The 13,227-nt window shown below is 41.6% G+C and overlaps 1 protein-coding gene and 1 non-coding gene across 2 annotated transcripts in view; one reads left to right on the top strand and one right to left on the bottom strand.

The window, feature by feature from the left end:
• Positions 1–2,181: 2,181 nt before the first annotated feature.
• On the bottom strand, positions 2,182–2,287 carry LOC115030657 (U6 spliceosomal RNA). Its single transcript, XR_003836263.1, has one exon. It is a non-coding gene; the product is annotated as a U6 spliceosomal RNA (small nuclear RNA).
• A 2,977-nt stretch (positions 2,288–5,264) lies between these two features.
• The window catches only part of Dkk2 (dickkopf Wnt signaling pathway inhibitor 2), a 100,893-nt gene continuing 92,930 nt past the window's right edge, over positions 5,265–13,227 (top strand). Inside the window, exon 1 of the mRNA XM_021158921.2 lies at positions 5,265–6,186. Within this exon, the coding sequence (XP_021014580.1) occupies positions 5,965–6,186 (222 nt within the window). The 5' untranslated portion in view covers positions 5,265–5,964. The remainder of the gene's footprint in view (positions 6,187–13,227) is intronic.

Raw genomic sequence — 13,227 nt, 5'->3', positions numbered from 1 at the left:
AAGTCTTGCTGCTTCCTCTTTCTTCATACAAGAAAATTATGTTTCTCAGCCAGTCCTACCAGCCTATAAACCCAGTTATTTGAAAGGCAGAGGCAGGAGGATCAAATTCAAAGCCTCCCTACAATACAATTTGAAGTCAACCTAAGCAGATTAGGGAGAACCTGTCTCAAAATAAATGGTAGAAAAGTGAGATTGGAGATGCTCTCATTGGCAGAGCACTCACCCGGTGTGCACTAGACCCATGGGTTCAATACTGGTCCAGCACACAAAACAAACAAGCTCCAGGTGTTTTTGTATCATCTCTTTGGAAACCTGGAATTCTAATGAACTGAGTCCAGACATCTCTAGCCCAGATTAGCTAAACGTTATTGTTTTCCAGGACATAAGGTGTGTATGACCAACAGAAAATGTGAATCAAAAGGAGAAATGGAGATTTGAGTTTGTGGAGGTTGTTTCTGATTCCAACCCCACTTATGGTCGCTTCCATGCACAAGAGCCAATACAAATTTATCTACTTCAGTCTTAGAATGTATGATTTAGGTTTTTAGAAAGCCTTATGTTTAGACTACAAAGAAACTAACTATGTAGCAATTTTCTTCATTTGGATTCAGAGAAAACACTGGGAAGATGACTGATAAATCAAGGTTCAAGAAAATCAGACATTGGGCCAGACAGTTGTATCTTTGATTGTTTCATTGTGAGATCCCCTCATCCATTTCACTTGTACATGTGTGTGGCAAGCCTGGGTCAATGACTTGCACGTATGTGATGAGGTCTTTTGTATTAGCTCATCATAGATGAAGGCAGGACACAGTCAATCGTGTAAGCTAAGGCAAACATCACATATGAGATGCACATTTTTGTCCTCATATCTAAATTTATTCCTCAAAATATTCGTGCTCATTTATATCTGTTAAAATAAATTTAAACACAGTTGATAGAAACACATGTTGTTCCTTAGGCAGGATGAGTAGCTTCAAATTCCTATGTGTTAAGAACCAAATTGTGAGGATCACGGGGTAACAGGATAGAGTAGTATTCAGGTTCACTATGCACAAAGCAAACTCATAGCCATACTTTCCAGATCCTTAATAACCACTAAGGTTCATCTATGTCACAAAGGTCTTGGAAGTCCGACATGCATACAGAAGATGATTTGGAATCCTGTGGAGTCTGGCATTGTATCCTCGATTCCCAAGTCGACCAAGATATAACACTTTATTTTTAGCCACCATTACTGGGGACATTTGTGTCCAAACGCAAATGTGGAGGCACATATTGTATGCTGTATGTATGAGCATCTCCAGGGGATGTATTTAATCATCTTTATTTCTACAATTGCCTGAAAGCTTGGAAGTTGTAGCTAACCTAGAAGAGACTGAATTCAGAGATTTGAAAAATTCAGCAGTGGGAGAGAAGAGAAAAGGGCTTGGGATAGCTACTCCTGGTGGGCTGGAGGTGGATGTCTGTGAGCCAAGAGTTTGACAGTGGGATGTAAGCTTCATCAAAGCCACTGTCTCTATCCACTCACTTCTGTTCACAGGGTCCCACACTTACTAACTGTGCAGCAATTACAGGAGATACTAATCCAGGAGGCATGATGATGGAGTGAATTAGTAAGGAGCTGTAAATGAGAATAAAAAGGGTAAATCCGGTTTTAGGGTTAAGTATTAGAAGGAAATCTAGTTTTGAAACAACTGCTGAGAAAGTGGTTTCTTTTTAATGGGGTCAAAATGGCCCAGAGCTAGAGGAAGAGAGAGGGGAGGGAATGTCCAGCCAAAGAACGAAGTGTCCACACTTCCTTCTGAACAGAAGAGATTTGACTTGACTTATGCACAATCTTCTTTTTATGCATTTGTTCTCTAATTATGTTATTGCCAGAGATCTAGAAACCAATCCTCCCAAGTAAAATACGATGGTGCATCTTCCTGTTTAAGTAAGCACACAAGGAGGAAACGTGTGGGCTCATGATGGCAGCCCAAGGCATGTGATTATTCAGTTATTGATTTTGTATCTCCTTATATGTTTACTATATGTGACTATCAAATAACTGTATAGATAATATTTGGGTTATCAATGAAAACAGTTCACTCCCTTTTTAGTCTAAGATGTGGTTGTTTATATTTAATTGTTTGATCCCATACATTTGATTTTGCTTAAAGCATGAGGATATTTTTTTATATAAATATGGAACGCTTCACGAATTTGTGTGTCATCCTTGTGCAGGGACCATGCTAATCTTCTCTGTATCGTTCCAATTTTGTATATGTACTGCCGAAGCGATCACGAGGATATTTTTAAAAGAAAATTTTATGTGAATATTTTTCTTTTGAGGCAGAGTCTCACTGTATATCCTTGGCAGGCCTGGAATTCACAGCGATCACCTACCTCTGTTTCCTGAGTGCTTGTGCTACCATGCCTAGTGTGAACTTGAATGCCTAGTGTAAACTATATGTTTAATTTATTCATGGAGTTTGTACAGTTCTGTGTTGGCTTCAAAAAGATTCCTTATTATGGCCCTCATGGATTTTTACAGTAAGTACATTGTGATTGAAATTAATTTTCTGATCATATTGCATTCAGGTGGCATGTGTGTGTGTGTGTGTGTGTGTGTGTGTGTGTGTGTGTGTGTGCATATATATCTAAATACATTTTGACTCTTCTTTTGCTTAAAATACTTGTCAGGGGTGGGTCAGCTAATAAAAGAACCTTTTGTGTAAGTCTGATGACTAGTCCAAATCACTGTAGACTGAGTCAACTCCATAACAATCCCCTCTGACCTCTTCATGGGCCATACCAGACACACACCTCTCATACATGCACTAATAAGAAATCAAAGTTGCAAAAATAGTAAGATATTCTTTAAAATATCCAAATTAGCACATTTCTAACTTAATTTCCTGAATTTTTGTAATGTTTCTGATTGATAAATCAAGTCTAAACAAAAGCAAAAGACACTATCTTTAAAGACTAAGAGCTTATTCACAACATACAGAACCCGCGCCCCTCTCCCCGTGTTCCATTAGAACCTTGCTTATCCTTAAACCATACAAATTTGTTCTTGAGTTGACACAGGCACACACACCTTTTGTTGCCTAAAATTATATATCCATGCATGTTATTTATCATTGTAAAGACATTTGCCACGAGATTTCCCCTGTAGGCAATGTTGGATGTTTATTTCATTATCATTTGCTCTAGACACGATGTGATTTAGCAAATGTCTAGGGTTTGTTTATCATGATGTATGGAGACTTTGTGCCTATTGTTACAGTAATGTCCTACTCTTCCTTGCACCCAGCCCTTGATAACTGCCATCCTCATTATCTTAGATTTGTAGGACTGGCACATGTCACAGGAGTCTGTTCTCCAAGAGTCACCCATGTTATTCTTATGCATTTAAAAAGTGAAACAAGAGCGATGGCAGTTGTCTGGAATTTCAGCACTAAGGAGGAGGAGGAGGAGATAGAAGAGGCAAGGGGAAGGGAAAGGGGTGGAGACAGGAGGATTACTAGCTTGGAGCTAGTTTGGGCAATGTAACTAGTACATGCCCTCAAGAATAAATCAAAAAGTAAATCAATCGATCAATCAATCAATCAATAATCAATCAGCACATTTGTTTTACTTTAAGGCCAAACTGGAGAAAATGTGTTTTTATTTTCTAGTTGATTGTGTATTTTTAAAAAACTCAAGGCATTGTGTACATTGTGTATATGAAAATTTCTGGACAGGCTGACTCACAGGTCAGGAAAGTAAATAACCGACTCTGCCCAGGACCTCCCAGCTCTTGATGCACACCTTAAGTCTTGGCGTGTTTGGTGGAAAATATTAACGTCCTTAACCTTCCCCTTAGCGACATGTTAAATTAGAGTCCTGGACAGGTTGGTATATGCCAGAATCAGGTGTGAAAGAGGAGACTTAAACCTCAAAATTCTAGAGTGTGCTACTGGAGTCAGTTCATCACAGCGGACGACCCCTGTCTGACTCTATTTTGGCTCAAGGACACTGCTAGGGATTGCATGACTGAACTGCTAAAGACGCACGCAGCAACCTTTGCTCCTGGTCTCCTGGGTGACCAAACCTCTCCTAACCCAAAGCTTGCTGGCAAAGCTTGTCTCCTGCAGTGTTTGTGTTCCTGGCTGATTGCTGCTACTGGCGCCCCCAAGTGCTGCAAGCCAGTCAGCGCGTCCGAGTGGTTCGCTCGGTGGCCCTCTGCCTCTGTGGAAGAGTGTAGAGAACTCCGAGCCTCAAAGACTGACTTGAAAGGCTATCAAAGGCCTCTGGGCGGGGGAGGGGTGGGGGTGGGGGTGGGGGTGGGGGAACGAGCAGGGCAGCGCTCAAGAGGCAGGACCAGAAGTTTCTGGCCCACTTCACCACCCACCCGGTTCCCCATTAGGCTTTTGGGATTTCCTCTTTGCCGAGGACGCGTTGGCACCCTAAAAGTGCCTCATCAAGCCTTGAGGTAGCACAAGTCGGGTCATTTTCCCCTTCCTCACTCCTTGTTTGGATTTAAGTGTACTGTGTATATGGGGTTGGGTGAGGGATGCGGAAAACAGAAAGATTCAAGCACTTCAACGGGGAAGAATGGTCCCTTATTCCCCCTACTCTTTCTTTGGTCCTTTCGCCCCTCTTCCTTTAGCCCTCTTGCCTCCCCCTTTGTTCATCCCCCCCCCCCATTCGAAGCGGAACCCCATAAAGCACCTACAGCTGGACAACCTCACACAGCACTTTAACCGAGAGGCTCGGGCTAAAATCTAAGTAGGCTGTACACACTCCACCAAGTTAACTTGCAGATGTTCTCCAGAGCTTTTCCAGCGCTCCTAGCTGGAGGCTGAAGCTGGGTGGGAGAACTAAGAAGCCATGGTTGGTGACAGTCACCACAAATGGGGACAACTTTTCCTCTTCATTTCTGCCTGTTTCCAAACTCCCAATCACTCTCGGAGCTGGAAGAGCTTTCGGCCAGGAAGAGCTTTCCCGTGTTCTTCTGGAGGCGAACCCCCAAGTTTTTAGATGTAGAATGAAGGAGGGATGGGAAGGTAGGAAAGGTGAGAGGCAGGAGAGACAGCCTCAGAAAGAGCGCCTGCTGGGGGAAGGGGAGGCAAGCGGGAGCGTGGGGTGGGGGAGAGAAACGTTTTCACTCTTTGTCACTCTTGAATTGGGGGCGGAGGAAAACCCACTGAGGAAAGCTATAAAAAGCTAAGAGGGCGGGGGAGAGCAGCAAGAGAGCTCTGGCCCTCCGCGCAGCGCATCACTGCTTCGCTGGCAGGGCTTAGTGGCCCCATGTGAACCAAGGGACAACTCCTAACCGCACCAGTGGGAGTGCGCTTGCTGGGACCTCCGCTCGCCTCAGCTCTCCAGAGTCCGGTGGAGGGGGTGGGGGAGACTCTGATCACCAGTCACAAAGCCTGCGGACCTGGAAAAGAGGGACTTGAGTGGTGCAAAGGTTGAGAGCTAAAGCACAGGAGAGAACAGAGGAGCAACTGAAGCCGGGGGAAACAAGAAAAAAGAAAGGAAGAAAAAGAAAAAGAAGCAACAGCTGGGGAGAAGAGCCCTGTGCGTGGTTAAGGGAGGATTCCATCATCGCGGAAAATCGGGCAAAAGCTCAAAGGTGCTGAACACCAAGCGAAGTCGGCAGGGCGATCTGCAGGGCTGGGTCTAACAGCACCTTGGGTCACGCCTCCTTGGCGAGAAGGCGTCTGGCCTTTGATTGCTTCCAGGGACTGCAGAACTTCCTGCCCGTCAGAGGAGCGGGTCTCGCTGGGGTCGCGTTTGCTCCAGGCTTGAGGCTTGAGACTGAGTTCTTAAGAGTCCCGAGTGTCTGATCCAGGAAGGGTTGGGGGAACTGTGTCTGTAAGGAGCCCACGCGCCCCACGTGAGGGGTTGAGTGTCGGCGGGCGTCCTCACTCTCCTGGCATTCCCATCTTTTCAGGGCTCCACCCAACTCTGGGAACCCCTTACCCGGAGATGGCCGCGCTGATGCGGGTCAAGGATTCATCCCGCTGCCTTCTCCTACTGGCCGCGGTGCTGATGGTGGAGAGCTCACAGCTAGGCAGCTCGCGGGCCAAACTCAACTCCATCAAGTCCTCTCTAGGAGGGGAGACTCCTGCTCAGTCAGCCAACCGATCTGCAGGCATGAACCAAGGACTGGCTTTCGGCGGCAGTAAGAAGGGCAAAAGCCTGGGGCAGGTAGGAAACCCCCCCAAACACACTCTTCAGCCAGGAGAGGTAGGGATCAGAGCTTTTGCATCTGCAGTTTGCCTTTGAGCCCTGCAAAAGTCAAAGCCTTTGCCCAAGCCAGGTGTGGCGCTTCTGGCTATTTGGGAGGGGGGTTGCTGAAGCTGGGTCTGCAGGGATACCAGGACCTGGGTGTTTTGCTGGTCGCTGGGATGCTGGTTTACAGCGGGAGGTTTAGAGTTCTGTCTCATCTTTGTGTTGAGACATGAGTACTTTTTAAGATCTAGTGCGTTTCTTTGGCAAAGGGGCCAGAATGGTCCTTCCATTCAACAGGAGGATGCAATGGATGTGAACAGGAGCTGACATAGCAACTGGGATGTGCTAGCCTTGATTCTAAGTGTTCACTTATTTAATCTTCACAACTCTGGAAGATAGGACCTGTTGTTGACTTCAAATGAAAAGTTTGTGTATGCTCCAAACTCATAACTGGTATAAGTGACAGCGCGGAATGTCACAGTGCGGTGAAAATTTGGATCTCAGGCACCCAAAACATTTTACAATTGCGAGAAGGGGATTTGCTCTCTTTTGCACTATCTTTCTCTGCCAAACTCTTAGCACTGGCAGGCAAGATCCGCAGTAGACTCGCATTTCTCACTCAAATAGAACTGCGAATAAATCAATTGGCAGGAAGAAAATAATGAGGTGATGATGACAGTTTCTTAAGTGCCTGCAAAGCAGCAGGGATACCAAAGCCGATTTTGAGAGAGGGTATTTCCCACGGGCGTCTTGATGTCGGTCACATAGGCAGATAGATGGACGGTCTTTTACAAAGGGTTACACAGACACCCAGAGCGGACTGAAGCAAAGCGCGCGCGCACTGGGTACCAAGTGTGGTCCATGCGCGGTGGCCAGAAGAGGGGGCTCTGTGGGCACTGGGAACCACCGCAGCTCCACCTTCCACTTCTTTTGTGGGAAGCCCAAATCGAAAACCAGTTTGCCAAAACAGCACATACACCTCTCACACGTGTCAACTACAGACAGAGTTCCATGCTCCGAAGATGCAGTTTCTGGTTCGCTCAGAGTTGAGGCTGCCTCCGCTTTCAGCACGCTGTCGTCAGCTATAGCTAGCTGCCCACAGCCCGGGAGGCAGAGGGAAGGCTGGCAGAGAAGGCTGGACAGCCAGAGAAGACTCAGGCCTGAGCCTGGCCCCCTACTGCCCTCTCATGGCCTGAGTGCCTGGTGTGTGTGTGTGTGTGTGTGTGTGTGTGTGTGTGCGCGCGCGCGCGCGCGCGCTTGTTCGCTGCTTTTGCAATTTGAAAATGCTTCCCAGTGTTTTGAAACATCAAAAATGTCAACTATTCTTTTAAAGGACTGCAAAGGCTTCAATCCCAGGACTTTAAAAGAGTTAAAGGAAAATAAGAAACTATACATATGTGTACACGTGTACATATACACACACATACATATACATAGATACATACATACATACATACAGAATTTTTGCATATTCTACCTCTCTCACACACCTCCACACCAACATAGCCACCTATCTTAACATTTCTTTTTCCGTGGGAGACACCCAAACATTTTCAAGAGCAATTAACCTAACCTTCTCTTTGAGGTCCATCAGGAGCTGGGGCCCTCAGCTGACAGGACATTTTCAGATAATCTACCGCAGCGCGCTCACTTCTCACTTCATGTTCTTAGTTACAGAGAGCTGTAGTTCTCCTAAGGACAGAGAATCAACAGCCTCTCCAAGCTCCTCTCTGTCTAATCAGTGCATATTCCTGGACTTTCTGCAACATGCCCTTACTTCTGGCCTCACCAAGAGCCCTTATTCCTAAAGTTCTTCTGTCAAGCCACTAGCAGCCAGGAGGGCTTTCCTGAGTGGACTAAAGAACTTATCTCCAAATTTAACTTACCTTTAATGTTTTGCTAACACACCTTTAGACAGATAGCCATGGATTATCTTTGCCGTCCCTCGTCCCTCAAAAACCTCCTTAATTATGTTGTGTGTATGTGGTTTTTTAAGAGTTTGCAACTTAGTCACTTCATCTCCTCAAATTGAATATGTAAATATTTACTTTACAAGTAAGTTGAATTCATGATATGCCCACAGAACTTAGCATTTCATTATAGGTGTTTAACTGTAATTAAGATATTCTTAAAATGTTGGTTTGTGAGAAAGTCTAATACTTTGGAATTACGAATAAGCAAAACAAAATCTCATGGTGAGAGTCGGGAAGACAGTGGGTATCTAGGAGGACTACATTGTATCTATTCTGTCTTCTCACTGGTAGTTTCCTTTAAAGCATATGCTCTCATGAAAACAAGGTGGTTCTTTGAAGAAGAGAAATTAAATATTTGAACACTTATTATTCTACCTTCTTTATTCTACTGGCTACATGGTCTCCAAAAGTCTTAATATTCACAAATATGTGTGAGTTAGGAAATCCACCCATGAGAAATGATGATGCTGGTTCACTCCTTTTAGCGAGCAAGAGAGAGCAAGCGGGCTAGCATGCACGAGAGAGAGAGAGAGAGAGAGAGAGAGAGAGAGAGAGAGAGAGAGAGAGAGAGATCTAGAACAGCCTTGTTGGTGCCCAGAATTTCAGTTGAGAGGACTGAAAGCCAAGTGCCAATTGATGAAAGCAGCTGTTTATATAGTACCACCCAAGGTCTAAGAAGTTTAGCTCTGTCCACCGCTCTCAGTTGTGAATGATGACTTTAAAATATCTGTTTTAAAGACCCAGAGGGGGGAAGTCTCCGGGACACTATCTTCCATCCCATCGGGAGATAAGAAACATAGTCTTTGATCTTCGTTTTAGTAAAATGAAATTTAACACCTATCTATTTAAAACTTTCAGAATAGGGAGCTGAAATACAAATTTTATTGCTGTTGTAGAATATTTTTTTGGAAGAAATTTGATTATCCATTGATCCACAAAAATGAAATTAAGACTCTAAGCTCCAGGGTTTCCAGAATTGGTTGCAGTTTGATTTCAGGGAAGGGAAGCATTCTTAATTTATAGGTTCTTCCTGTTCTGTAGAAAAGGTGAGTTTGTCATAAATTACTCCTAGAAAACACGCCCTGGTGTTTTCAGAAGGAACAAGTGAGCAGCATTGAGAGAAAACACATTGCTGACCAGAGATGTAGGGGACTACTGTGGCTCATGGTGGAAACTGGCATAGAAAATACTTAGATTTCCTTTCAAAGACACCATGAAAAGTTATAGTGGGAACTGACCAAGAAAACAGAGGGTAGTATATACAGGCAGTTGGTATGAAATTAATTAGGAAAAGTTTTTTTTATTTAAATGAGCTATTATATTCTTTCAAGTTAACTTTCATTTCTGGCATTGCTAATGGGTTTCTAAAAATTGTGCTTGTATATGTGTACAGTATAAATCAAGTCCCACAACTGACACATATTTATGATATATATGTACTTCACTTCCTAAGAGGAGTATTTCACATGTTTGAAACCAAAAGTAATTTTAAATACTATCTTCAAAATCGTGGGAAGATATATATATATATATCGTGGGAAGATATATATATATATATCGTGGGAAGATATATATATATATATCGTGGGAAGATATATATATATATATATATATATATATATATATATATTTCTTTTCGCCGTTTTGCTCCGTAGCATCTCTAGAGTTTTGTATATTGAATGTTATGGGCCACCTTCAAAACAAACTTAAGGTTATACCAAAGCAATTAGATAATCATTTTCACCTTTATAGCCCACAGTGTTTTTTGTACTAGTGAAGAATCTTCTAGGTTTGTGTTTCTAAGAGTTTCTGTTCTTTGTATCACATTTGGTCTCCCTAATGCTGTGTTGAACTTGAATGCAAGCTATACAAATTTCAAATACTTCTAAAATTTATAGGTAGAGAGAGCAGTGACAGATAGCTATATTTAAGATGCTGACAAGCTACTTGGGTCATGCCTGTGAACAGGATCTCCAGCTAGTTTAATATAATCCCGAATCTTTAACTTTCTAATACAGTTTGGTTACTTGAAGGACGGTTGCTTGGGATGTTCGTGTTTTGAGAAAAGAATTATTGAAATTCACTGAACTTAGAACTCAAGGGACCTGTTTAGAGACCGCTAATATTAGTAGATTTCAGTTTTCTTAATAAAAATGTTCTATCCCCTACACCACCTCTGGTTAGCAATGTGTTTTCTCTCAGTGCTCGCTTGCTCGCTCTTTCAGAAAACGTAAGGACACATTTTCTAAGAGTAATTTGCAATTTCTATCCGTTCCTGTGAAAAATTCCCAAAACCACCCAGTAAAATAAATTATTCTGCCCTTTTTTTTCTTGCAGCGGCTAGTCTTGCTTTCTGAAATTATTCAAGATTTATTTTAACCTTAGCCCAACGTCTCCTTGCTAAGACGTAAATAACCGGCCAATGCTTTTTGAATATCCCAAAACAAGTGTGTCATTTTATAGTTACGTTTTTTTTTTTTTTAAAAAAAACAGTTGAGAATATTTGAAAACCATCTACATTTATATTCCATTGCTTTCATGGTCAGTTCTACGGAGCGAACCGCTGACACAAGTGCAAGCTTACCACGACTAGCAGGAGAAGCATTTTAAGGATGCTCTAATATACGTATCCATCATTTTATTTTTGTGCTAGACCAGAGAGAGAAAGAGGATAAGGTGACTTAAATTTACTCCAGCTGTGACTCTGACTGAATGTAGATTTTTTTTTATTATTATTATTCTCTTGGATACAAATTTCTACCCTGTTTCCCCCCCCTTTCCAAATCTATGTTTAAAGTTACAACGATGTCATAGAGGGTAATGCTATATTCCATTTCAGAGCAATATTTTCCCTGACTCTTTATGCATGTGACCATTTACAGTGTACGTTAAAAGCATCCATGAAGTTCTAGAAGATATTTGTAATAGTTAGCATACTTATCATTTAAAAGCCCTGTTATGGGTAGTTATTCTTTAATATAAAGGTAATATCAAGGTGAATTACAATATTATTTCTCCCTGAAAATGTATTAAAGTTGATTTGCCTCACTATATTCTAGATGCTTACATTCTTGTATAAAAAAGAGATAAGCCCGCCTCACCTTATTTATCTGATCATTGATAAGATTTCTGTCGTATATTGCCAGCATGAGCCCCTTAGTCATTTTTATTAACTTTTTTCATATATTTTAATTATATTCTTTACCTTTCTCCAATTTCTGCAAGGTTCTCCCAAGTTCCTACCCAGAAACTTGGTGTTCTTTCTCTCTCTCAATGCTATCCTAAGATAAAAAAAATCTGAAAATTCAAACAAACTGAAACAAAGAATCAAAAATAAGATTAGTAATAATCAACAGATTGATTTTTGAATTCTTTGTCATTGAACTTTAATGTTGCATAGTGAGATTTAATATAGAATGCATAACAAACTTTAGCACTAATATTACAGGTAAGTAATCAGTGGGTTCTCCTTTTTTCTATCCATGTTTCTGTTCACTGCATCTGGAGCGGGACATCACATTTTCCTTAATTGTTCATTTTAGTATAACAAATCTAAACCATTCTCAGAAACAAAGAGGTCAGTTGATACAAAATTTAGGAAGGTCTCTCTTATTTTTTGTTTTTAAAAAAATAGGAACATCTGTCCACAGGATGAAAAAGTCACCATCCAAATATTTAAGATAATGGCTTCTCAATGAGTGTCTCATGATGACAACCTTGGGTCACTGCCTACACTGGCTCCAAGTTAATAACAGGGAGGTCATGACTAACACCAGTATCTAGTCAGAACCCTTCTTGAGAGTTAACACCATGAATTACTTTCTGGATACTGGTAGATTGAATCAGAGAGCTCTTTAAGATTGCTGATTTTAATCTGATATTGAAATGATTGTTCCATTAATTAAGAAATTCGCTTGACCTGTACCACTATTCTACAACCACTGAAAAGCTGATGATTCTTGTAAGATGTTAGAATTAGTTTTTATCTATATGTGAACTACTAGTTCGAAATGCAGAGATCAAATCAGGAAGAACTCATGAAAGCAGTACATGTTAAGAGATTACTAGCTAACCTGTTCATGTAGTAAGACAGAGGGACCCATATAAATCAATTATTCTTTCAAATATTTAGCAGCATCTAATTTAATTAATTGTTGATATATTATAATTTAGGACGCATAATAGTCTAAGTGCAAGTATCTCAAATTTATACATTAAATACCCCTATATATAAGGCCTATATAAAACAAAAATTTTAAAAATGAATGAGTGGTTAATTATATTAAATGATAAGGTGAATCAAAGCTTCACAGTGAGGGAAAGATGAACTTTCAATATTCTGACTTACTGTGTGGATAAGACAAAGCATATATCCTTTCTCCAGGAGGCAAGAATAACTAATTATGATCAAATGAATGACTTCCTTTAACAAGCTTGCAAGCACTTCAAGCATATATTAAATGTTACAAAGTGGTACTATTGATTAACCATCCACTTTGTGTCAGACATGACTCCTAGCCCTCCACTGCTTTAACTCTTTTGATCCTATAGACAGCTTGTGAAACTCACCTTAATTCCCCTAGTTTTCTAAACAATGAAGTATTTGTGAAGAACATGTGAAGAAAACATGGCTTGCAGTTAAGAGTTGCTGGTGCCACCGGGCAGTGGTGGCACATGCCTTTAATCCCAGCACTTGGGAGATAGAGGCAGGTGGATTTCTGAGTTCAAGGCCAGCCTTGTCTACAGAGTGAGTTCCAGGACAGCCAGGGCTACACAGAGAAACCCTGTCTTGACAAACAAAACAAAACAAAACAAAACAAAACAAAACAAAACAAAACAAAACAAAACAAAACAAAACAAAACAAAAACCAAAACAACCCAAAACAAAACAAAAACAAAACCCAGTTGTTGATGCCTTTCTAGAGACTAGAGATTTCTGCCTAAGACCCAAGTCAAGTGGTTCACATTTGGTTTCAGCATCAGTTCCAGGGGATCTGGTGCCCTCTTCTGGCCTCTTTAAGTACCTTCATGCAGGGAACACACA

The sequence above is a fragment of the Mus caroli genome, unplaced genomic scaffold, assembly GCF_978045245.1.
Source record: "Mus caroli unplaced genomic scaffold, Mus_caroli_1 scaffold_3, whole genome shotgun sequence".
NCBI classification, from domain to species: Eukaryota; Metazoa; Chordata; class Mammalia; order Rodentia; family Muridae; genus Mus; species Mus caroli.
Note: the sequence above shows the minus strand (reverse complement) of the source record. Positions and strands in the feature narration are given on the sequence as shown.